We start from the raw sequence: 27,492 nt of genomic DNA on the forward strand, positions 1-27,492 counted from the left end.
CATGTCTTTATTTAATCAGTGTTTTGAGCTACATGTTCATTGTGAGTGTACTGTCACAGTGCTGTCGTCATGCTATACAAACTGGGTATACATCAGCCTGTTTGTCTATTAACACACACTGACAACAACATTACATCAAAATTTCAACATCACATTGTAGAATACCACCACCACCACCACCCCACTAACATTAGTCCAAAATAACATTTAATACATCATATTTGTTCATTTGTATTCATACATGGTACATTAACACCATTTGTGTGACTTGTCTTTGTGTTTGTGTGTTTCCTCTACTGGGTCTTGCACCCCCAACACAAGATAAATGATTGTTTAAAGGGACAGTTCACCCCAAAATCAAAAATTCATTGTAGTGCTATTTATTATCCATTGAGACTGTTTTGGTGGAAGTTGCTGAGTGTTAGAGATATCTGCCTTCCCTCTAATATAATGGCAGTTGTCTTGTGGTGCTCAAAGGGCCAAAAGACATAAAAAAAAAAAAAAAAAAAAAAAATCATGACCTGGTGTCTCCACAGACCTTGTGAGCAGTTTCGTATAGGAAGGTTTTTTTTTTTTTTTGTTGTTTTTTTTTTTTTAGTTAAAAGAAAGTAGTCCTGGTAGATTCTGCTGCAGAATGAAAATGCTGCTGCTGAGTGTTATCTAGTTCCACTGTATTTGAGGGAGACATTTCCAGGCAGACATCTCTATGGTAGATACCTCTAAAACTCTGCAACTCATACCAAACCTTTCTAGATGGATAAATGGCACTACAGGTAAGATGAAAAAATGTACTTTTGACTCCAGCTCAGTCAAATGATGAACATACGGATTCACAAGCCAAGTCATGTAAATAATGAGGTCTTTCAATAGCAATACAGGATCATTGCAGGATCAATTTATCAACATAATCATTATTTTATAAGAACATGCAAAACTATCAGGCGTCATGGTGCACTCATAACAATTTAATAATACTGTTTTTTTAAATTTGTGGTTGTCTAATTAATATATTGATTGATTGACGGACTTATTTACTGATTAAATCCTAACTGATCTGTGAAATTTTAAAATATATGGTCAATGTCTCATGAGCTATTGATAAAATCCAACTAACTGATTAATAATCGTGCACTATATTCAGGTTTCCTGGTTCAGATTGCCACCGATGCCATGGATGCAGAAGAAGACAACATGGGAAACACAGCCCTCACCTTCATCCTTCTCTTCCTCATCACTCTGGTGTTCGCCATTGGAACCACTGCTGTTAAGGTAATAATGAGTTTATATGTAATGAGTTGTGCACAGAGGACCAGAAAAAAGACAATGGAGGAAATAGTTTTTGTATTCAAACAACACAGATGAGTTGACAGAAAAATCCTCAGAAGTGTGGAATGACAACAGGTTCACACAGAGCAGAGCCACAAGAGAAAAAAGTAACACATCAGTTAAAGTCACTCAGTAAATATCATAATGGATCATTATTTTTGACATCTTGTTGCTGTTTTTTTATTTATCACTCTGACCAACAATTAAAATGTTTTCATAATTTTTTCTTTATTCTAATTCTAAAAGTAATTGCAACAAAAGCTCAGCATTTGTGAATTTTAATGCTTTCAGACACTAAAAACCTAAAGTAAAAATGAACTTTCTGAAGCATAAAGACTTTTACAGACTATAGAGAGGTGTTGAATCACCTCTACTGTGGTACTTTGTCTTAACAAAAATTATTATTTAAAATTTTAGGGGTGTCATAAAAAATTTAATTTTGCAGGTGCTGGTGTTATTGTGTTCTTGATATTGTCCCAAATATGTTTTTCTCACAACTTAATTAAACAAAATCTATTAAGTAAGCACGGCACCCTACAACAGAAGCCAGTTAGTTTGTGTCATATGTTGATCCATCCATCTTTAACCTCTAGCTGTTCTATTATTTTCATTTTATCCACATTACTGACGATTATTTAACAGAAATCTCATTTGTATTTTGTGAAAGCACTAACAGTCATTCCTGCAATATTGCCATGATTTGGATATCAATGATTTGGTCAAAAACATTCTGATATTTAAATAAATAAATACATACATAAATAATAATAATAATAATAATAATAATAATAATAATAATAATAATAATAATAATAATAATAATGATAATAATAATAATAATAATAATTATTATTATTATAATAATAATCTTATTTTTCAACCCAAACTCCGCTACAAATAAAAATTCTGCATTCTAAACCTTAATAAAAATATTTAGTTTAGCAAAATTTACTGTAAGTATGCGTCCTGCAGTAAAATGGTCCCTGACAATGTTTTACTATAATTGATGTTTTGGATTAATTGTACTGCTGCATTGATATGTATGTTGCATTTTACAACTGTAGATATTTGATTTAGCTAATTCTAACCACTTTATATATTCTACAGCAATGCATCATGTTCTGTAAGATCATCTTTGCACTATCTGTGAAACTGTGTATATTGGGATATATTGTGGAATAGTATTATTTAAAAGCCATATTATCCAGCCCTAATTGCAATATTTTAAGTGTACTGTCTGTACTGTATGTTGGTCATTTACTACATTTATAATCACACATGTAAGTGGTGACAAATAGGAATTTGGTACAGTATTACTAATCCAGATTGTTTCTGTCTTTTTTCTGTCTTTTCAGATTAAATGAAGCAAGCTGAACTTTCTGAAAAAAAAAGTATTTTTCCCACTTTTTTCTTATAAACTCATAGTATCATGTAAGTAATCACAACTGTCTTTTGTTCTGACTTTTTTTTAACTATCAGAGCTTTGTGTCTTTTTGAAAATAAATGTTTAGATGATGATAACCCTTGATGTTGCTCCTTCCACTTATTTCTCTCATCCATTATTTTGAAATTGTTCAAACTGTACATAGTTTTACCAATAAAAGTTCAATATGTAATACTCATAACAGTAGTATTTGATTTTCTTTTTTTATTTTATAATTCTATTTTATTACATATTGTGTAATATGTTATGTTCATCACCTCCCAGGCACCTGGAATCAACAGCCCATGTTCAACTCAATATGTAATTTCAGAGATTTCACAGTCAGTTAGTTCTTGAGTCTATTAATAACAGAGAAACAGAACTAAAACCTTCAGCAATGTCCTGAGATCTTCTGACAAGTCTATTTGATAGCATATGTAAACTGATATGAGATATTTAAATGTGCAGTCTGCTTCTCTTACTGGCATAACCACACCTCACACCTGGTGTCCGTGATGCACCGTTGCTCTTTGCATTGTTTCACTTCTGTATTCTGGTACTTTTTTGGGACCTGAATGTTACTCAATGCTTCCGCTTGCTGCTGGTGCTGATCACTCTGCCCTGTCATGCTGCAACATCTGGCCAACAGACTTCCAGCCCTGACTCCACCTGAGCCCACCACACAGTTAATGTAAAGTACAACTCTGCCCTCTAGGCTAAATAAAAGACATTACACTTAGAATTGAGACAACACAGTTGGTTACTTGACTAAAGTCTGAAGGTATGTATAACTGAAGAGATCAAATCAGCTCAAACTTTGAACATTTCTGCAGTCAGTGTTTAGAATGAAATAAGTAAAAACAAAATCTCTTTTCTGTCTCAGTTCCCAGGATTGTCTCTCCAAACATCACAATACACCCTGTCTGGGATGGAGAAGTTGGGGCCTCACAAGTCAAACTCATCTGCACCCTAAGTGGCTACTTTCCAGACAAACTGAGTGTGATGTGGAAACGAGACAACCAACGTGTAATTTATGCACCAATCGAAAGGAAGCTGCAGAGTTTGGACAGAACAGAGAAAACCTTCAGTCTAAGCAGTGAGATTACACCAAATATGAAACAGTGGGCAGCTGGCTCAAAGTTTACATGCAGGGCCACTCACAATGATGCTGAATTTGTGAAAACAATAAGTATTTGTCAGGGTGAGTATGTACAGCTATTATTTTATAGCGCAGTATGGATATTGTTGCTATATCATGAATTTTGTGAAATTTAAAAGAAAATGCATGTTGGAATAAACTGAGTAGTTTGAATGACATTAACATCTATGACCATTTTCTGTCTGCAGTCCATGCAAGAACCCTTCCTTCCATTCATTTGGAGATTCCCAGATTCAAGACAGTGATGATGGCAAATTCTCAGGTGAAAGCAACGTGTTCAGTCCACACTTTGTTTGATGCCAAGGTGACCTGGCAGATGGATAGAACAGCCCCATATAGTACAAATGTAAACCAAATAAGAAACACAACTCACTTAATAAGCACTCTAACAGTTGACTTGAGTCGCTGGAAACGACTGAAAGTTGTCAAATGTAAAGTTGAACATCCCTGCCTCAAATCCGTTGAGGAGACTGAGGCTGAGGAGAAAGTTTCAGGTAAGAGGATTACATGAAAAAAAAAGTCAGGTGTGTTGTGAAAGTGAAGGACATGCAAGAAATATTTCTACTTTGTTGTCTTTCTGTGTCATCCAGGACCTGCAGTTACAGCTCCATCAGTGGAGATCAGGAGATCTCTTCCAGATTTACTGAAGGGAAACAGCTCTGTGTTGGAGTGTAGCATCACAGAACTCTCCTCCAGTGATCTGTACGTCACCTTTCAAGCCAACAGTGTTGACATCTCTGACAAACAGTATGTTTATCTTCCTGAAACCCCAGAGCGCCATTCAATCAGTAGACGCTTCACTGTCCCTCAAAAGTACTGGACGAAAGACAAAACTTTCACCTGCACTGTGAATCAAGGCTTCACTGGCAGCTTCAAGTCACAGCCCACTGGAAACATTTTTGGTGAGAGTTTGGACTCTTTTTTCCAAGTGGATTTGATACTGTCAGTACATTTATTTCAATGTAAATTAACTGATACTTGAATTGAACTGATTCTTTAATATGTTGTTTTAATAGTGGATCCATCAGTGGAGCTCCTCCTGGACCCCAGTGAAGAGTCAGACACACAGAGACTCTTATGCTCAGGATGGGGCTTCAACCCACAAATTAAATGGTTTTCTGAGAGTAAGCAAAGATCTTCTTCAACTGTTGACATCAGCATGGGTGCAGATGGACGTGTGGCAGTAACCAGTCAACTTCATATCCCTCGAGAAGAGTGGAAAACAGGGAAGGTCTTCACTTGTGAAGTATCTGACAAGACCCTGAATACAAATGTCAGGAAGAACATCAGTGTGTGCTCAGGTAATAACTTTTTGCAAACTTTTGATCAGAAGAAGTTCACAAATACAGTTGCCACCATTTCTCCCTCTGATGTTAAGATCACAGGAAACAGTCACAAACTTTCATATCCAGCTGAAATGAAACTAATTTTACAGTAATGTGGAATGTAGTGTTTTTCTGGGCATGTGGCAAACGTAAAAAATCAATGTCAATTTCCTTTTAGATTTTGTTAGTCATTACCTAAAATTATACATCTCAAAATGTCAGTTATATAAAGAAACAAGACAGTGTTGCCCATTACCATCTCCACTTCAAGGTGTAACAATGAATTATTTGTCTCTGCAATATGCCAAAGAAAAAAATGTTCCAGGTATCCCAGTTGATATAAATAATCACAAAATCAGTTTATATGCCAATGACATACAGTTATACTAGTCACTAAAAAACACTTTCTATCATCGGACCTGCAGTCATACAGGTTATTACTTTAACACAATCTCTGGTTTAATTACCTTGCCCAAAGAAGAGAGAATTTCTATACCCTCAGATGAATTTGAAAGAGATCTCAACATTTGATTTGATATCAAACTCTGGAAGAATGCTTGCAGTAATATTTAGTCAATGTCAATTAATACCAAACTCCAAATGATACAATTTAAAATATTGTAAAGAGTACATTAAACTCAACACTGGATCAAAAGTATCTGAGTTGTGTTCAATCTGTCCTTCACAAGAAGCAGATAACGACTTATATAAAATGTGGTAATTAATTGGTATTCAAAGGCTTTCGAAGCATCTTGTCTCACAATTGGAGAATGTCGAGAAACTTATTTTACCAGGACATCATTTATTAAGGATTCAGTGGTTCTCTATAATTATTTTTCCATGTGCTTTTTATTCTCAGTTTCTTCAAGCGTCCCTCCTTCCATTCATGTGGACATTCCCAGCTTGAAGACAGTAATGACGGCAGCATCTGAGGTGAACGCAACATGTTTGGTCCAGACTGCTTTTGATGCCAACGTGACCTGGCTGATGGATGGGATGGTTTCAACCAGTAACACAGTGAACCAGGACACAAACACGACTCATATAATCAGTAACATTACAGTTTCTTCAAGTCAGTGGAAGCAACTCAAGTTTATAACATGCAGAGCTGAAAGTGAGTGTTTCTCATCCACTGAGAAGACTGTGAATGTTGCAGGTAAGATGACTGTACAACATGACAATCAAATGTTTTGTCACATTGACGGACTGGAGACATACTTATGTTTTTTTTTCTGTCTGTGTCATCCAGGACCTGCAGTTACAGCTCCATCAGTGGAGATCAGGAGATCTCTTCCAGATTTACTGAAGGGAGACAGCGCTGTGCTGGAGTGTGATGTCACAGAACTCTCCTCCAGTGACTTCTACATCACCTTTCAAGCCAACGGTGTTGACATCTCTGACAAACAGTATGTTGGTCTTTCTGAAGCACCAGGACCTCATTCCATCAGTAGACGCTTCACTGTCCCTCAAGAGTACCGGAAGAACCACAGAAGTTTCACCTGCACTGTGACTCAAGGCTTCTCCAGCAGCTTTGAGTCAAACTCCACAGGCAACATTTTTGGTGAGAGTTTGCACTCTTTTTTCCAAGTGGATTTGATACTGTCAGTACATTTATTTCAATGTAAATTAACTGATACTTGAATTGAACTGATTCTTTAATATGTTGTTTTAATAGTGGATCCATCAGTGGAGCTCCTCCTGGACCCCAGTGAAGAGTCAGACACACAGAGACTCTTATGCTCAGGATGGGGCTTCAACCCACAAATTAAATGGTTTTCTGAGAGTAAGCAAAGATCTTCTTCAACTGTTGACATCAGCATGGGTGCAGATGGACGTGTGGCAGTAACCAGTCAACTTCATATCCCTAGAGAAGAGTGGAAAACAGGGAAGGTCTTCACTTGTGAAGTATCTGACAAGACCCTGAATGAAAATGTCAGGAAGAACATCAGTGTGTGCTCAGGTAATAACTTTTTGCAAACTTTCGATCAGAAGAAGTTCACAAATACAGTTGCCACCATTTCTCCCTCTGATGTTAAGATCACAGGAAACAGTCACAAACTTTCATATCCAGCTGAAATGAAACTAATTTTACAGTAATGTGGAATGTAGTGTTTTTCTGGGCATGTGGCAAACGTAAAAAATCAATGTCAATTTCCTTTTAGATTTTGTTAGTCATTACCTAAAATTATACATCTCAAAATGTCAGTTATATAAAGAAACAAGACAGTGTTGCCCATTACCATCTCCACTTCAAGGTGTAACAATGAATTATTTGTCTCTGCAATATGCCAAAGAAAAAAATGTTCCAGGTATCCCAGTTGATATAAATAATCACAAAATCAGTTTATATGCCAATGACATACAGTTATACTAGTCACTAAAAAACACTTTCTATCATCGGACCTGCAGTCATACAGGTTATTACTTTAACACAATCTCTGGTTTAATTACCTTGCCCAAAGAAGAGAGAATTTCTATACCCTCAGATGAATTTGAAAGAGATCTCAACATTTGATTTGATATCAAACTCTGGAAGAATGCTTGCAGTAATATTTAGTCAATGTCAATTAATACCAAACTCCAAATGATACAATTTAAAATATTGTAAAGAGTACATTAAACTCAACACTGGATCAAAAGTATCTGAGTTGTGTTCAATCTGTCCTGCACAAGAAGCAGATAACGACTTATATAAAATGTGGTAATTAATTGGTATTCAAAGGCTTTCGAAGCATCTTGTCTCACAATTGGAGAATGTCGAGAAACTTATTTTACCAGGACATCATTTATTAAGGATTCAGTGGTTCTCTATAATTATTTTTCCATGTGCTTTTTATTCTCAGTTTCTTCAAGCGTCCTTCCTTCCATTCATGTGGACATTCCCAGCTTGAAGACAGTAATGACGGCAGCATCTGAGGTGAACGCAACATGTTTGGTCCAGACTGCTTTTGATGCCAACGTGACCTGGCTGATGGATGGGATGGTTTCAACCAGTAACACAGTGAACCAGGACACAAACACGACTCATATAATCAGTAACATTACAGTTTCTTCAAGTCAGTGGAAGAAACTCAAGTTTATAACATGCAGAGCTGAAAGTGAGTGTTTCTCATCCACTGAGAAGACTGTGAATGTTGCAGGTAAGATGACTGTACAACATGACAATCAAATGTTTTGTCACATTGAAGGACTGGAGACATACTTATGTTTTTTTTCTGTCTGTATCATCCAGGACCTGCAGTTACAGCTCCATCAGTGGAGATCAGGAGATCTCTTCCAGATTTACTGAAGGGAAACAGCTCTGTGTTGGAGTGTGATGTCACAGAACTCTCCTCCAGTGACTTCTACATCACCTTTCAAGCCAACGGTGTTGACATCTCTGACAAACAGTATGTTGATCTTCCTGAAACCCCAGAGCGCCATTCAATCAGTAGACGCTTCACTGTCCCTCAAAAGTACTGGACGAAAGACAAAACTTTCACCTGCAAAGTGAATCAAGGCTTCACTGGCAGCTTCAAGTCACAGCCCACTGGCAACATTTTTGGTGAGAGTTTGGACTCTTTTTTCCAAGTGGATTTGATACTGTCAGTACATTTATTTCAATGTAAATTAACTGATACTTGAATTGAACTGATTCTTTAATATGTTGTTTTAATAGTGGATCCATCAGTGGAGCTCCTCCTGGACCCCAGTGAAGAGTCAGACACACAGAGACTCTTATGCTCAGGATGGGGCTTCAACCCACAAATTAAATGGTTTTCTGAGAGTAAGCAAAGATCTTCTTCAACTGTTGACATCAGCATGGGTGCAGATGGACGTGTGGCAGTAACCAGTCAACTTCATATCCCTCGAGAAGAGTGGAAAACAGGGAAGGTCTTCACCTGTGAAGTATCTGACAAGACCCTGAATACAAATGTCAGGAAGAACATCAGTGTGTGCTCAGGTAATAACTTTTAGCAAACTTTCGATCAGAAGAAGCTCACAAATACAGTTGCCACCATTTCTCCCTCTGATGTTAAGATCACAGGAAACAGTCAAAAACTTTCATATCCAGCTGAAATGAAACTAATTTTACAGTAATGTGGAATGTAATGTTTTTCTGGGCATGTGGCAAACGTAAAAAATCAATGTCAATTTCTTTTTAGATTTTGTTAGTCATTACCTAAAATTATACATCTCAAAATGTCAGTTATATAAAGAAACAAGACAGTGTTGCCCATTACCATCTCCACTTCAAGGTGTAACAATGAATTATTTGTCTCTGCAATATGCCAAAGAAAAAAAATGTTCCAGGTATCCCAGTTGATATAAATAATCACAAAATCAGTTTATATGCCAATGACATACAGTTATACTAGTCACTCAAACACTTTCTATCATCGGACCTGCAGTCATACAGGTTATTACTTTAACACAATCTCTGGTTTAATTACCTTGCCCAAAGAAAAGAAAATTTCTATACCCTCAGATGAATTTGAAAGAGATCTCAACATTTGTTTTGATATCAAACTCTGGAAGAATGCTTGCAGTAATATTTAGTCAATGTCAATTAATACCAAACTCCAAATGATACAATTTAAAATATTGTAAAGAGTACAATAAACTCAAAACTGGATCAAAAGTATCTGAGTTGTGTTCAATCTGTCCTTCACAAGAAGCAGATAACGACTTATATAAAATGTGGTAATTAATTGGTATTCAAAGGCTTTCGAAGCATCTTGTCTCACAATTGGAGAATGTCGAGAAACTTATTTTACCAGGACATCATTTATTAAGGATTCAGTGGTTCTCTATAATTATTTTTCCATGTGCTTTTTATTCTCAGTTTCTTCAAGCGTCCCTCCTTCCATTCATGTGGACATTCCCAGCTTGAAGACAGTAATGACGGCAGCATCTGAGGTGAACGCAACATGTTTGGTCCAGACTGCTTTTGATGCCAACGTGACCTGGCTGATGGATGGGATGGTTTCAACCAGTAACACAGTGAACCAGGACACAAACACGACTCATATAATCAGTAACATTACAGTTTCTTCAAGTCAGTGGAAGCAACTCAAGTTTATAACATGCAGAGCTGAAAGTGAGTGTTTCTCATCCACTGAGAAGACTGTGAATGTTGCAGGTAAGATGACTGTACAACATGACAATCAAATGTTTTGTCACATTGAAGGACTGGAGACATACTTATGTTTTTTTTCTGTCTGTGTCATCCAGGACCTGCAGTTACAGCTCCATCAGTGGAGATCAGGAGATCTCTTCCAGATTTACTGAAGGGAGACAGCGCTGTGCTGGAGTGTAGCATCACAGAACTCTCCTCCAGTGACTTCTACATCACCTTTCAAGCCAACGGTGTTGACATCTCTGACAAACAGTATGTTGATCTTCCTGAAACCCCAGAGCGCCATTCAATCAGTAGACACTTCACTGTCCCTCGAGAGCACTGGACGAAAGACAAACGTTTCACCTGCAAAGTGAATCAAGGCTTCACTGGCAGCTTCAAGTCACAGCCCACTGGCAACATTTTTGGTGAGAGTTTGGACTCTTTTTTCCAAGTGGATTTGATACTGTCAGTACATTTATTTCAATGTAAATTAACTGATACTTGAATTGAACTGATTCTTTAATATGTTGTTTTAATAGTGGATCCATCAGTGGAGCTCCTCCTGGACCCCAGTGAAGAGTCAGACACACAGAGACTCTTATGCTCAGGATGGGGCTTCAACCCACAAATTAAATGGTTTTCTGAGAGTAAGCAAAGATCTTCTTCAACTGTTGACATCAGCATGGGTGCAGATGGACGTGTGGCAGTAACCAGTCAACTTCATATCCCTAGAGAAGAGTGGAAAACAGGGAAGGTCTTCACTTGTGAAGTATCTGACAAGACCCTGAATACAAATGTCAGGAAGAACATCAGTGTGTGCTCAGGTAATAACTTTTTGCAAACTTTCGATCAGAAGAAGTTCACAAATACAGTTGCCACCATTTCTCCCTCTGATGTTAAGATCACAGGAAACAGTCACAAACTTTCATATCCAGCTGAAATGAAACTAATTTTACAGTAATGTGGAATGTAATGTTTTTCTGGGCATGTGGCAAACGTAAAAAATCAAATGTCAATTTCCTTTTAGATTTTGTTAGTCATTACCTAAAATTATACATCTCAAAATGTCAGTTATATAAAGAAACCAGACAGTGTTGCCCATTACCATCTCCACTTCAAGGTGTAACAATGAATTATTTGTCTCTGCAATATGCCAAAGAAATAAATGTTCCAGGTATCCCAGTTGATATAAATAATCACAAAATCAGTTTATATGCCAATGATATACAGTTATACTAGTCACTAAAAAACACTTTCTATCATCGGACCTGCAGTCATACAGGTTATTACTTTAACACAATCTCTGGTTTAATTACCTTGCCCAAAGAAGAGAGAATTTCTATACCCTCAGATGAATTTGAAAGAGATCTCAACATTTGTTTTGATATCAAACTCTGGAAGAATGCTTGCAGTAATATTTAGTCAATGTCAATTAATACCAAACTCCAAATGATACAATTTAAAATATTGTAAAGAGTACATTAAACTCAACACTGGATCAAAAGTATCTGAGTTGTGTTCAATCTGTCCTTCACAAGAAGCAGATAACGACTTATATAAAATGTGGTAATTAATTGGTATTCAAAGGCTTTCGAAGCATCTTGTCTCACAATTGGAGAATGTCGAGAAACTTATTTTACCAGGACATCATTTATTAAGGATTCAGTGGTTCTCTATAATTATTTTTCCATGTGCTTTTTATTCTCAGTTTCTTCAAGCGTCCCTCCTTCCATTCATGTGGACATTCCCAGCTTGAAGACAGTAATGACGGCAGCATCTGAGGTGAACGCAACATGTTTGGTCCAGACTGCTTTTGATGCCAAGGTGACCTGGCTGATGGATGGGATGGTTTCAACCAGTAACACAGTGAACCAGGACACAAACACGACTCATATAATCAGTAACATTACAGTTTCTTCAAGTCAGTGGAAGCAACTCAAGTTTATAACATGCAGAGCTGAAAGTGAGTGTTTCTCATCCACTGAGAAGACTGTGAATGTTGCAGGTAAGATGACTGTACAACATGACAATCAAATGTTTTGTCACATTGAAGGACTGGAGACATACTTATGTTTTTTTTCTGTCTGTGTCATCCAGGACCTGCAGTTACAGCTCCATCAGTGGAGATCAGGAGATCTCTTCCAGATTTACTGAAGGGAGACAGCGCTGTGTTGGAGTGTGATGTCACAGAACTCTCCTCCAGTGACTTCTACATCACCTTTCAGGCCAACGGTGTTGACATCTCTGACAAACAGTATGTTGGTCTTTCTGAAGCACCAGGACCTCATTCCATCAGTAGACGCTTCACTGTGCCTCCAAAGTACTGGAAGAACGTCACAAGCTTCACCTGCAAAGTGAATCAAGGCTTCTCCAGCAGCTTTGAGTCAAACTCCACAGGCAATATTTTTGGTGAGAGGAATTACCCTTATTTCTAATAATGATTTAACGTTTCAAACTTTATTTATCTGCAATAAAATGATTTACTTCTGTACTGATTCATCTTTTTCAGTGGACCCATCAGTGGAGCTCCTCCTGGACCCCAGTGAAGAGTCAGACACACAGAGACTCTTATGCTCAGGATGGGGCTTCAACCCTCAAATTAAATGGTTTTCTGAGAGTAAGCAAAGATCTTCTTCAACTGTTGACATCAGCATGGGTGCAGATGGACGTGTGGCAGTAACCAGTCAACTTCATATCCCTCGAGAAGAGTGGAAAACAGGGAAGGTCTTCACTTGTGAAGTATCTGACAAGACCCTGAATGAAAATGTCAGGAAGAACATCAGTGTGTGCTCAGGTAATAACTTTTTGCAAACTTTCGATCAGAAGAAGCTCACAAATACAGTTGCCACCATTTCTCCCTCTCATGTTAAGATCACAGGAAACAGTCAAAAACTTTCATATCCAGCTGAAATGAAACTAATTTTACAGTAATGTGGAATGTAGTGTTTTTCTGGGCATGTGGAAAACGTAAAAAATCAAATGTCAATTTCCTTTTAGATTTTGTTAGTCATTACCTAAAATTATACATCTCAAAATGTCAGTTATATAAAGAAACCAGACAGTGTTGCCCATTACCATCTCCACTTCAAGGTGTAACAATGAATTATTTGTCTCTGCAATATGCCAAAGAAAAAAATGTTCCAGGTATCCCAGTTGATACAAGTAATCACAAAATCAGTTTATATGCCAATGACATACAGTTATACTAGTCACCAAAAAACACTTTCTAGCATCGGACCTGTGGTCATACAGGTTATTACTTTAACACAATCTCTGGTTTAATTACCTTGCCCAAAGAAGAGAGAATTTCTATACCCTCAGATGAATTTGAAAGAGATCTCAACATTTGTTTTGATATCAAACTCTGGAAGAATGCTTGCAGTAATATTTAGTCAATGTCAATTAATACCAAACTCCAAATGATACAATTTAAAATATTGTAAAGAGTACAATAAACTCAAAACTGGATCAAAAGTATCTGAGTTGTGTTCAATCTGTCCTTCACAAGAAGCAGATAACGACTTATATAAAATGTGGTAATTAATTGGTATTCAAAGGCTTTCGAAGCATCTTGTCTCACAATTGGAGAATGTCGAGAAACTTATTTTACCAGGACATCATTTATTAAGGATTCAGTGGTTCTCTATAATTATTTTTCCATGTGCTTTTTATTCTCAGTTTCTTCAAGCGTCCCTCCTTCCATTCATGTGGACATTCCCAGCTTGAAGACAGTAATGACGGCAGCATCTGAGGTGAACGCAACATGTTTGGTCCAGACTGCTTTTGATGCCAACGTGACCTGGCTGATGGATGGGATGGTTTCAACCAGTAACACAGTGAACCAGGACACAAACACGACTCATATAATCAGTAACATTACAGTTTCTTCAAGTCAGTGGAAGCAACTCAAGTTTATAACATGCAGAGCTGAAAGTGAGTGTTTCTCATCCACTGAGAAGACTGTGAATGTTGCAGGTAAGATGACTGTACAACATGACAATCAAATGTTTTGTCACATTGAAGGACTGGAGACATACTTATGTTTTTTTTCTGTCTGTGTCATCCAGGACCTGCAGTTACAGCTCCATCAGTGGAGATCAGGAGATCTCTTCCAGATTTACTGAAGGGAAACAGCTCTGTGTTGGAGTGTGATGTCACAGAACTCTCCTCCAGTGACTTCTACATCACCTTTCAAGCCAACGGTGTTGACATCTCTGACAAACAGTATGTTGATCTTCCTGAAACCCCAGAGCGCCATTCAATCAGTAGACGCTTCACTGTCCCTCAAAAGTACTGGACGAAAGACAAAACTTTCACCTGCAAAGTGAATCAAGGCTTCACTGGCAGCTTCAAGTCACAGCCCACTGGCAACATTTTTGGTGAGAGTTTGGACTCTTTTTTCCAAGTGGATTTGATACTGTCAGTACATTTATTTCAATGTAAATTAACTGATACTTGAATTGAACTGATTCTTTAATATGTTGTTTTAATAGTGGATCCATCAGTGGAGCTCCTCCTGGACCCCAGTGAAGAGTCAGACACACAGAGACTCTTATGCTCAGGATGGGGCTTCAACCCTCAAATTAAATGGTTTTCTGAGAGTAAGCAAAGATCTTCTTCAACTGTTGACATCAGCATGGGTGCAGATGGACGTGTGGCAGTAACCAGTCAACTTCATATCCCTAGAGAAGAGTGGAAAACAGGGAAGGTCTTCACCTGTGAAGTATCTGACAAGACCCTGAATACAAATGTCAGGAAGAACATCAGTGTGTGCTCAGGTAATAACTTTTAGCAAACTTTCGATCAGAAGAAGCTCACAAATACAGTTGCCACCATTTCTCCCTCTCATGTTAAGATCACAGGAAACAGTCAAAAACTTTCATATCCAGCTGAAATGAAACTAATTTGACAGTAATGTGGAATGTAGTGTTTTTCTGGGCATGTGGAAAACGTAAAAAATCAAATGTCAATTTCCTTTTAGATTTTGTTAGTCATTACCTAAAATTATACATCTCAAAATGTCAGTTATATAAAGAAACCAGACAGTGTTGCCCATTACCATCTCCACTTCAAGATGTAACAATGAATTATTTGTCTCTGCAATATGCCAAAGAAAAAAATGTTCCAGGTATCCCAGTTGATACAAGTAATCACAAAATCAGTTTATATGCCAATGACATACAGTTATACTAGTCACCAAAAAACACTTTCTAGCATCGGACCTGTGGTCATACAGGTTATTACTTTAACACAATCTCTGGTTTAATTACCTTGCCCAAAGAAGAGAGAATTTCTATACCCTCAGATGAATTTGAAAGAGATCTCAACATTTGTTTTGATATCAAACTCTGGAAGAATGCTTGCAGTAATATTTAGTCAATGTCAATTAATACCAAACTCCAAATGATACAATTTAAAATATTGTAAAGAGTACAATAAACTCAAAACTGGATCAAAAGTATCTGAGTTGTGTTCAATCTGTCCTTCACAAGAAGCAGATAACGACTTATATAAAATGTGGTAATTAATTGGTATTCAAAGGCTTTCGAAGCATCTTGTCTCACAATTGGAGAATGTCGAGAAACTTATTTTACCAGGACATCATTTATTAAGGATTCAGTGGTTCTCTATAATTATTTTTCCATGTGCTTTTTATTCTCAGTTTCTTCAAGCGTCCCTCCTTCCATTCATGTGGACATTCCCAGCTTGAAGACAGTAATGACGGCAGCATCTGAGGTGAACGCAACATGTTTGGTCCAGACTGCTTTTGATGCCAACGTGACCTGGCTGATGGATGGGATGGTTTCAACCAGTAACACAGTGAACCAGGACACAAACACGACTCATATAATCAGTAACATTACAGTTTCTTCAAGTCAGTGGAAGAAACTCAAGTTTATAACATGCAGAGCTGAAAGTGAGTGTTTCTCATCCACTGAGAAGACTGTGAATGTTGCAGGTAAGATGACTGTACAACATGACAATCAAATGTTTTGTCACATTGAAGGACTGGAGACATACTTATGTTTTTTTTCTGTCTGTATCATCCAGGACCTGCAGTTACAGCTCCATCAGTGGAGATCAGGAGATCTCTTCCAGATTTACTGAAGGGAGACAGCGCTGTGCTGGAGTGTAGCATCACAGAACTCTCCTCCAGTGACTTCTACATCACCTTTCAGGCCAACGGTGTTGACATCTCTGACAAACAGTATGTTGGTCTTTCTGAAGCACCAGGACCTCATTTCATCAGTAGACGCTTCACTGTGCCTCCAAAGTACTGGAAGAACGTCACAAGCTTCACCTGCAAAGTGAATCAAGGCTTGTCCAGCAACTATGAGTCAAACTCCACAGGCAATATTTTTGGTGAGAGGAATTACCCTTATTTCTAATAATGATTTAACGTTTCAAACTTTATTTATCTGCAATAAAATGATTTACTTCTGTACTGATTCATCTTTTTCAGTGGACCCATCAGTGGAGCTCCTCCTGGACCCCAGTGAAGAGTCAGACACACAGAGACTCTTATGCTCAGGATGGGGCTTCAACCCACAAATTAAATGGTTTTCTGAGAGTAAGCAAAGATATTCTTCAACTGTTGACATCAGCATGGGTGCAGATGGACGTGTGGCAGTAACCAGTCAACTTCATATCCCTCGAGAAGAGTGGAAAACAGGGAAGGTCTTCACTTGTGAAGTATCTGACAAGACCCTGAATGAAAATGTCAGGAAGAACATCAGTGTGTGCTCAGGTAATAACTTTTAGCAAACTTTCGATCAGAAGAAGTTCACAAATACAGTTGCCACCATTTCTCCCTCTGATGTTAAGATCACAGGAAACAGTCACAAACTTTCATATCCAGCTGAAATGAAACTAATTTTACAGTAATGTGGAATGTAGTGTTTTTCTGGGCATGTGGCAAACGTAAAAAATCAAATGTCAATTTCCTTTTAGATTTTGTTAGTCATTACCTAAAATTATACATCTCAAAATGTCAGTTATATAAAGAAACAAGACAGTGTTGCCCATTACCATCTCCACTTCAAGGTGTAACAATGAATTATTTGTCTCTGCAATATGCCAAAGAAAAAAATGTTCCAGGTATCCCAGTTGATACAAGTAATCACAAAATCTGTTTATATGCCAATGACATACAGTTATACTAATCACTCAAACACTTTCTATCATCGGACCTGCAGTCATACAGGTTATTACTTTAACACAATCTCTGGTTTAATTACCTTACCCAAAGAAGAGAGAATTTCTATACCCTCAGATGAATTTGAAAGAGATCTCAACATTTGTTTTGATATCAAAGACTGGAAGAATGCTTGCAGTAATATTTAGTCAATGTCAATTAATACCAAACTCCAAATGATACAATTTAAAATATTGTAAAGAGTACAATAAACTCAAAACTGGATCAAAAGTATCTGAGTTGTGTTCAATCTGTCCTTCACAAGAAGCAGATAACGACTTATATAAAATGTGGTAATTAATTGGTATTCAAAGGCTTTCGAAGCATCTTGTCTCACAATTGGAGAATGTCGAGAAACTTATTTTACCAGGACATCATTTATTAAGGATTCAGTGGTTCTCTATAATTATTTTTCCATGTGCTTTTTATTCTCAGTTTCTTCAAGCGTCCCTCCTTCCATTCATGTGGACATTCCCAGCTTGAAGACAGTAATGACGGCAGCATCTGAGGTGAACGCAACATGTTTGGTCCAGACTGCTTTTGATGCCAACGTGACCTGGCTGATGGATGGGATGGTTTCAACCAGTAACACAGTGAACCAGGACACAAACACGACTCATATAATCAGTAACATTACAGTTTCTTCAAGTCAGTGGAAGCAACTCAAGTTTATAACATGCAGAGCTGAAAGTGAGTGTTTCTCATCCACTGAGAAGACTGTGAATGTTGCAGGTAAGATGACTGTACAACATGACAATCAAATGTTTTGTCACATTGAAGGACTGGAGACATACTTATGTTTTTTTTCTGTCTGTGTCATCCAGGACCTGCAGTTACAGCTCCATCAGTGGAGATCAGGAGATCTCTTCCAGATTTACTGAAGGGAGACAGCGCTGTGCTGGAGTGTAGCATCACAGAACTCTCCTCCAGTGACTTCTACATCACCTTTCAAGCCAACGGTGTTGACATCTCTGACAAACAGTATGTTGATCTTCCTGAAACCCCAGAGCGCCATTCAATCAGTAGACGCTTCACTGTCCCTCAAAAGTACTGGACGAAAGACAAACGTTTCACCTGCACTGTGAATCAAGGCTTCACTGGCAGCTTCAAGTCACAGCCCACTGGCAACATTTTTGGTGAGAGTTTGTACTCATTTTTCCAAGTGGATTTGATACTGTCAGTACATTTATTTCAATGTAAATTAACTGATACTTGAATTGAACTGATTCTTTAATATGTTGTTTTAATAGTGGATCCATCAGTGGAGCTCCTCCTGGACCCCAGTGAAGAGTCAGACACACAGAGACTCTTATGCTCAGGATGGGGCTTCAACCCTCAAATTAAATGGTTTTCTGAGAGTAAGCAAAGATCTTCTTCAACTGTTGACATCAGCATGGGTGCAGATGGACGCGTGGCAGTAACCAGTCAACTTCATATCCCTCGAGAAGAGTGGAAAACAGGGAAGGTCTTCACCTGTGAAGTATCTGACAAGACCCTGAATGAAAATGTCAGGAAGAACATCAGCTTCTGCTCAGGTAAAATTAATATATAATCAATACATTAATATAATTAATTATTTTAATGTATTAAATCTTAATAAATACATACAGTCACACTATTTTTGAACCACTCATTTTAGCATTTGACACATTTTTTTCTGTCATTACTTGATAAACATATTTTCTCCCCCAATATGTTCTTTTTTCAGTTACTCCAGCATCATCTCAGATTGTTGGTGTATATGTTCAGGGACCACCACTCCAGGATCTTCACAACAATGGACATGTGACTCTCACCTGTCTCCTGGTCGGCTCTGCTCTTAATGACTTCTCCATCACCTGGACAGTAGATGGGAAAAAAAATTCTTTCAGTGTCCATACGGAGCCACCAGTGACTCACAGCAATAGGACAGAGACTTTGAGGAGTTTCCTCAACGTGTCAGCGGAGGATTGGCATGCATATAAACTAGTGTCTTGCAGGGGAAAGCATCAGTGCTCCAACCAGAGCTACGAGGACCATATAAGCAAAAGCACAGGTAATGTTTTACATAAAAAGCATAGATTTGATTCTTTGCGATTGCTTATTGTACAGTGTAGTTTATGAAGGTGAACTTGCATTAGAAACCATTGAAAATGTTCCCCATGATGGTTGTGCTGGTTGTGCACTAAATGATAAGTTTAAAATCGCCACTCAAATGTCCGAACAGCTTTTCATTTTTTTCTTCTTTTATTCTGAAGGTGCATCAGTTCAGTTTGACACTTCCTTTAGTTTGATCAGTTTCACGTCATTAGCTTTTCTTGTCAGCCATTTGCCATCAGCCATTAGTTAGGTTAAACATTTAAATTAATTTTTAAAAATAAAATAAAAATCATACATTAAATACAAAAAAATAAAGTGACCCAGTGCTGCTTGGCATCAGATGATATACGAATTTTACTGCATCTTAACATTTATCATATTTTTATATATCATATATGTATTTTAACATTTTATGATCAGAAATGTTTGCTGTAACATTTTAGGCCATATTTATTTATCATATTTATTTAAATTAATCGAATTAAAACTAGCCAAACTATAAACCTTATAAACTTTTTTCTTCTTTCTGTGTTTCTCAAGAGCTTCATCCGCCAGCGGTGAAGATAATTGAACCAACTGACTCTGAGCTGTCTACATCAGACACCCTCACCCTTCTCTGCCTGGTTTCTGGATTTTCCCCATCTAACCTCTTAGTGCACTGGGAGGAGAATGGCCAGAGAGTCCCATCAAGTCTCTACACCAACAGTCCTGCGTGGAAAGACACGGGGAGCGTCACTTATTCAATGACCAGCAGACTGAACATATCCAAAACTGCGGACAAAGACGCGTTCTCTTGTGTTGTCGAACATGAGTCGTCTGAAACGCCTTTTGAAAGCACAGTAAAGGATGTGTTTGGTGAGCTGAGAATTAGCATTCAGGAAATTTACAGCTGATGTGTGTTGTTCATTACATCATTCATTACAGTAGAGAGTCCTATGGATCAGTCCTTGTATTCAGCCAAAGACACCTTTGTTGGCTGCTCACATATAGTTGGCAGAGGACCACCGCCTACTTCACTGGATCAAATCAAATTATCTGCCTACAGTCTGTGCAGTCACCCATATGGGGAAGTAACAGATGTATGACTTCTCTTTGTTGTAATATGTCCTTAGTTACCCTCTGATAAAATTTAATGAGGGTTTAATAAAGGGTCTAGTACTGTCAAGTAAAGGACATGTTATTTCTATTTCTATTTTTATTTTTTTTCTAATTCGATACAAAGTATAGCTTGTTGCGTCTTACTATCGGCATGCAGTATTTGGTTGAAGTAGCTCGTGAAAAGTAAGGCTACAGCTGTTATTTCAATGTAGCAGATACATATTTGAACAGTATTTAAGTAAATATGGATATTTGAGCAGCAGATACTCAGTATTAAAGGACTCAGATGGGGACAGCTCTTCGTTGTAGAGTATCTGATTCTTCTCAGGTCTCAGTGTTACTCAATAGCCATCATTAAAATACTTCTCTGTCTGTTTTCTCCAGCCAGTGTGACCTACAGCGAGCCTTCAGCCACCTTGCTCCAGGGCTCTGGTGAACTGGTGTGTCTGGTGTTTGGCTTCAGCCCCGCATCCATCAACATCACTTGGTTTCTTAACAACACCAAGGAACTGCGTGACTACAACACAGCTGAACCCCACAGAGGCCCGAACGGAAAGTTCAGCATCCAAAGCCACCTCCGTCTGTCCACAGTCAACTGGTTACCTGGGGCAGTCGTCACCTGCAGGGTGACGCATGCTAACACCACCCTAGCCCTGAATATATCAAAACCAGGTGCTGGTTTGTCCAATGATCCGCATCTTTCTTGCACATTAATTACCTTCCTATTTCACACATTTGTCGGTCAGTTTGCTAACTACATGAATAATCTTATTTGTATATGTTTTGCAGTCCTTCTGCTGTAACAAAGACAGTTAACTGACAAATCTCATTTTAATTCTTTCACAGACGAGAACTCTAATCCGTTTCATGATACCTTGCAAGCTGATGCAGACCAAGACATAGATGTGGAAATCTGGTACACGGCCTTCACTTTCCTCCTTTTCTTCCTCATCGCCCTCATCTATGGCGTCATTGTTACCGTAATTAAGGTAAGATACAGCTATTGTACAAACCCCAGTTCCAAAAAAGTTAGTGTAAAGCATAATACTGTTCAACCTGTATTCAATTGAATGCAGTACAAAGACAAGATACTTAATGTTCAAAGTTGTTAACTCTACTGTTATTATTTTGTAAATATACGTACATTAATTCTAAATTTGATTAATTTGATTCAAGTTCATCAGTTTGAACATTAAATATCTTGTCTCTGTACTGTATTCAATAGAATATAGGTCAAAAAGGATTTGCAGATCATTTCATACTGCTCTTATTTACATTTGACAGCATCCCGGCCTTTTTGGAAATGGGGTTTGTAGTTTTAAGTGCTTTTCCAGTACAGTATTTCGTATCACTTGTATGGTTTTAATATCTCTACTATGTCTAATATTGTCACTACTCTAAAATGTTAATATTTTTGGGTAGTTTGAATTTAAATACGAGATTCTGATATATTTCTAATGTTTTCTCCTTTTAGAGAAAATGATGGTGATCACACGACAGATCTCATTATATGATGGATGATATATTGGATGATTTTTGATGACATGCAGCCTAACTACATTGAAAGTGTACTAATGTAGTTTCTTTATTTTTTACATTGCTGTTATTATAGTTAATGGCATTAGTTTATACGATATTAATTTCTTTGTATGGTTCAGTTACATATTTAGTGTGGCATGTATGTAATGCATGTGTGTATGTGTGAAACAAGACGACAATAAATGAATGAATTGATAAAATGGATTGAGCTTTTGAGATTAAAATGCCAATTTAATGAACAAACTCTGTCACTGGTCTTCCATTTAGAAAAATAAAGATTCCAATTTGAAAAACAAAGTTTGTTGTGATTTATCGAAGTGTTTACAATAAAACGATGATATATAAAACTGTTTATTATCTACAGCACTACAGCATACTATGTGTAAGTAGCATCAGGCATGTGCACAGTTCTGGTCTTTGAAATAAACTGCTTATTTATGCACTGCATATACTCAGTTATTTTTAAGATCAAGAGTACTGAGTACAATTTTCATCTGTATTTTTTTAGGTTATCTGATTGCAGCTAGGCCAGTGAAAACAAGAACATATGCACAGGTCTAGAATAAGGATGTTCATGATTAATCATTAATGGATTCAAGAATTTTATTTTATAAAAAAACTGTATTAATCAATATTTTATTAATGGTCTAGAAAGTGGCAGTAATTGCACCTTATTTGACTTTGTTTTGTCTGGTGAAGCCATTTGTTGAATAAGGAATTTTAAATTTAAAACAACCAATAAATGACCAAATAAAGATGTCTGTTTTTAAACCATCTGTTTTTTGTGTTATAAATTGTTAATTACTAATTAGTGGAGAATCAAAAACTCCTTTGATTGAATGCTGCTGATGATAATGCATTAAACATCAATAGTTAAAAAGTAACTATACACTTCTACTTAAGTATTTTTCTGACACTAGTACTTTTATTTTCAATTGAGTCGTTTTTTATTATTTTAACATTATTTGTACTTGATTACAGATTGTCAGGACTCTGTGCAGCACTGCTCATGAAAAAGTGAAGACTTACAGGCACAGCAACAAAGCTGTAAATATTAATCAACATCTCAAGTAGTGTTAAATCGTGCGCCTCAACACGCAGTGAATGACAACCAAAATATTACACCACTACAGACTGTCTCTGAGCACAAGCTGTAGTCTAAATGGGAGACTGAACTCCAAAAAAGTTTTACTCTTTTTGTCCACCTCTAGATTATTCAACTCCAGAAAATGCCTGTGCATTACTCAGATTGTCCACAAGAGTGAGACAAAGCTCTACACACAGCAGTGGCGATTTGCCACCTCTCTGAGTTGTGTAGTAATTTGAAGATGCTGACAGGTCTGAACTGAACTTACTAAATGGTACCATACAGAAGTACATTCATATGAAAACACAAACAGACTCTGTTTTTGTATCGTTCCTTTTCCATGCATCTACATGCTCACACAGAGTCACTGTAAATGTGTTCACACTCTGTCTTTGAGTTGGAGCTGCGTGTTTGTGTCTGCATTTGTGTACCTTGTGGGTTTAAAGGAATTCGCATCTGGGAGGGATGACACTAAGCGCATCCAGGCTTGCCATTGGCTACCTCTGGAGTGATCTGGCACTGTGCGTGCCCTGATTGGCTGGGGACCCCGTGGCAGCCGGCCCAAATCTGTGACGCTGTTGCTGGGATGGAGTCACAGCATGCTGCTGCCAGTCTGAGTGCCAAGGGACCGGCAACAGGGAAGCAGGGCACCATGCCCAGCAGGCTGCCTGAGAGCGTCTCCCTGTCTAACACCCCCATACCCTCCCATGTTCTCATGCCAAGCCCCCTGCTCCCCCCTCTCCCTCTGGGTCCTCGCTTGACCCCTTCAGTGTGTCAATATGAACCAGGGACAAGTAACAACCAAACATCCTCACGTACATAGGAGAACTATTCTGTCACTACAACCACTGTTGAGGCACCACTGAGCAAGGTACTCAACCACAGACTGCCCAGTGGCCAACTGTAGAAGGCTGTGGTTGTACTGAGCAGCTCCCAGCGTTAAACATGTTGAACTGAACAAGAAGTCATGCAGCGCAGTGCAGCTTCAGCTGGGAAATACAGAGCATCTTATCTTACAGAAAGATTAGTCTTATCTCAGAGTCTCAGAAGCTGTCTGTTGAGCATCCACACCTTTCTGTAACATTTCCTTTTAAACCATATCTGTTTAGAACAAAGCAAATATTGGACAGGAACAAGATAAAAAAATAAAATAAATCAATGCTGCCACTCAAAAGATCATTAAAGTATTATCACTGTTATTACTGTCATAATCATCATCATCTTAAAAGCTCTTTCACACACATATGCACACACACACACTGCCAGGGTCGGGACGGTTACTTTAAAAACGTATCCCCTGATTACCTGTTAAATATTGTAGACAGTAACCTAATCCAAGTATCACATAATTCAGTTACTTTTGGACTATATCAATGAAAACTATGGTGAAATTGTTTAACCTAATACAAGGGTTTATGTTTGTTGTTAAGTTTATTAGTTTGTCTAGCTTTTCCTTACTTTATTGTGTGCAATTGATTGATTGGCTGATTGATTGATTGGTGTAAAGACAAAAAAATTTCCATCCAATCAAAGTATTTTTTCCACTGGAGGTCATGACACTGGATTGGCAACTGTAAGGGAAGCTATGTTTTCACATGAGGTCAGAGTGGTGTTTAAGCTAGTTAACTGTTGTAGTGTATATCAGTCTTTATCTTGAAATGGATTTTTTTTTCAGTAGAGTGCAGATTCCCCAGCAGGCAACAGATGGTGAAGCAATGCCACCACAACTGCCAGATGCAACCAGCAGAGATTTGCAAAGCCCTGCCAACATTGACATGACCCCCACATGAGTTGTCAGAGCTGAAACAAGATTTCAAACCGAAGCAGTTGTTGATCACTTGCGCCCCCTGGTGTCCGGTGAACAAGAGTGAGAAATCAGAATGGTGAATGGTCTTACAAAACAGAGCGGCCAAAAAATAGAATTGCCTCACAGTATGTATGTCTCCAACAACCAGTCAAGTTGCAGTTTACATCCATGTCTGTCCAGATTTATAATAATGAATACATAGTGAGGATTTAAGGGATTTTAATAGGGAAATTACCACTATATTGACCTGTAACTTTGAAGGAATGTAATAAAAGGCTTTAAGTGTATTGTCTGGAAAAATGGAAGTTATCACTAAACATCCACTGAGAAACATTCTGTCTTCACTTAGAGACTGTTTTTACAGAGGAGCACAGAGGACTAGATAGACAGCTGAACATTATGATGTCACAATGAAGTTGACCTTTGACCTTTTGAATAATGTATGTCATAAGCTCATCATTTTATCCTGTTACGTATTTGTGCGTAATTTAGTCATAATTAGTGTATGAAATATTTGATTATGGCCAAAAAATGTGTTTAGTGAGGTCACTGCTACATTGACCTCTGACCGCTGAACACCAAAATCATCTTCATCTTCAAGTGAACATTCGTTTCAAGTATGAAGACATTCCTTAAAAGCATTCTGGAGGTATGATGTACCCACAAGAATGGGATGACCTGTAGCCATAAAAATATAAAGGTATAAAAGTCATGTTTTTAAGGTTTTTTGAGAAGTTTAAATCACACAAAATAAATGGGGTAATCGGTTCAATTGTAATCGAGATTAGCTGTGGACAAGATGCAGGTTCAGGCATCATGCACACACACGGAAGTGGTCCATGATCCCCTCCCGGTTTATGCCTGGTGGGAATAATTAAAAAAAGGGGGAGACTAGAGATCAGACCGGCCGCAACGCCTGTCAACATGTTGATGTTCTGACCCATGAGTACTAAACAGTCATTGATTAATTAAGACCACAGATCACACCACCACGGGTCAGATCACACTCATCTAAATCTTCTTCAACTTGCATTCCCAACACTAGGTGTCTCCAGGACCCCTTTTTGCTGTGAGGACACACAGACACAGACTCACAAGGTGAAATTTTACTTAATGTCTTAGAGAGGATGGGAATGATTGAAACTGGGACAGAGTGATCCCTGACTTAAAATAAATGTGGGCCAATGGCACCTTTCCTTTTTTTTTTACCCTTACTTCTGGGGCCCTTACTCAGACCACACCCATCTTTGAACTCGGCCTTTATTTTTGATCTCAACTACACACCTGTAAAGTTTTGTGACTGCATCTTGCATGGTTGTGAAGCTATTATGTTGACAATATCTGTCCTCAGACATATAAACTCCATTATTGCTGTACTCCATTACATTTATGCTGTATAATATGGCATCAAATTAACACTAACACATGTCTGGAGGTCCTACAACCATCCAAATGCAAAGGAAAAGAATGGTATGAAACACAGGCATTGCTGCAGTACTTGACCTGAAAGACATATCAAAGAAGATCTCTGGGGCAAAGTACAGTATGTATGTAATACATGAATGTGTTCTAGTTACACAGGCCTAGTGTACACTTGTACACTTACACTGCATGTCTAGAAAACAAGAAAGAAAGAAACAACAAGAAAGAATCCACACATTGTTTGAGTTCATCCAATCTGTGTATAGGGGCAATATAATACTCCTCATCTGTCATGATTACAGTCATAAATAAAGGCATATGCTTTGTGCTATTCTACCAAAAACATGCTCTGCTGTCGTCAGTGGCGAGCTGGTAGTAAGCAGAGTAGTTCATATGAGGACTTGTCTCGTTCAGATTGCAAATTACAAGATTTGAACAATTAAGTGTCCATGACAATACTGAAATCATTGTTGTAACGAAACATGTGGTTGTAACATGTCATATTATAATGTAAGGCATGTGTGTTTTAGTTCAAAACTTCCAGCAGGTGGCAACATTCTGATAATCATGTTGACCTGAGGTGTAATGGTGTAAACTAAGGGAAACCAGCAGTCCTTTTTCATATCCTGACATGTCATAGAAAAGCATAAAATGAAAAATTCACAGGCCATGTGGGACACATGTCTTCAAAACAACCATAACAACAAACAAGTTCTAACTGCAGCATTAAAGGGATAAATCATCCAAAAATGAAAATGAAAACAAAAACAAAAAGAAAGAGAAAATGCCTCCACGGGGTTTGTCTGGTGTGATCCAAGTCTCCAAAAGTGCTACATGCTAAGTTGCATTCATGTATGCATGCATAACATCTGAACTGAGTGTGTGTGGTGTGACGACACACGGCATGTCAGGGCTTTAGGAGACTTAAATT

The 27,492-nt window shown here is 37.9% G+C and overlaps 1 protein-coding gene across 1 annotated transcript; it reads left to right on the forward strand.

Moving 5' to 3' along the window:
- The first annotated feature begins 3,607 nt into the window (after window positions 1–3,607).
- LOC146310013 (uncharacterized) lies at window positions 3,608–22,189 on the forward strand. The gene is made up of 28 exons (XM_084744228.1): window positions 3,608–3,950; window positions 4,097–4,170; window positions 6,167–6,389; window positions 6,483–6,794; window positions 6,909–7,193; window positions 8,077–8,373; window positions 8,466–8,777; window positions 8,892–9,176; window positions 10,059–10,355; window positions 10,448–10,759; window positions 10,874–11,158; window positions 12,043–12,339; window positions 12,432–12,743; window positions 12,844–13,128; window positions 14,013–14,309; window positions 14,402–14,713; window positions 14,828–15,112; window positions 15,997–16,293; window positions 16,386–16,697; window positions 16,798–17,082; window positions 17,965–18,261; window positions 18,354–18,665; window positions 18,780–19,064; window positions 19,238–19,564; window positions 20,149–20,463; window positions 21,091–21,378; window positions 21,553–21,695; window positions 22,181–22,189. The coding sequence occupies exons 1-28, from the start codon at window positions 3,752–3,754 to the stop codon at window positions 22,187–22,189; spliced, it is 7,539 nt and encodes a 2,512-aa protein (XP_084600354.1). The 5' UTR covers window positions 3,608–3,751.
- The last annotated feature ends 5,303 nt before the right edge of the window (window positions 22,190–27,492 follow it).

Source organism: Lutjanus erythropterus, chromosome 19, assembly GCF_056507025.1.
Source record: "Lutjanus erythropterus isolate fLutEry1 chromosome 19, fLutEry1.hap2, whole genome shotgun sequence".
Classification (NCBI taxonomy): domain Eukaryota; kingdom Metazoa; phylum Chordata; class Actinopteri; order Lutjaniformes; family Lutjanidae; genus Lutjanus; species Lutjanus erythropterus.

Bases quoted from the DNA above. Each gene is read 5' to 3' on its own strand.
- LOC146310013 (XM_084744228.1), top strand. From the start codon at position 3,752: ATGTGGAAACGAGACAACCAACGTGTAATTTATGCACCAATCGAAAGG. The intron at 10,760-10,873 runs GTGAGAGTTTGG...TTGTTTTAATAG, and splicing joins GCCCACTGGCAACATTTTTG to TGGATCCATCAGTGGAGCTC. The intron at 17,083-17,964 runs GTAATAACTTTT...TTTTATTCTCAG, and splicing joins GAACATCAGTGTGTGCTCAG to TTTCTTCAAGCGTCCCTCCT.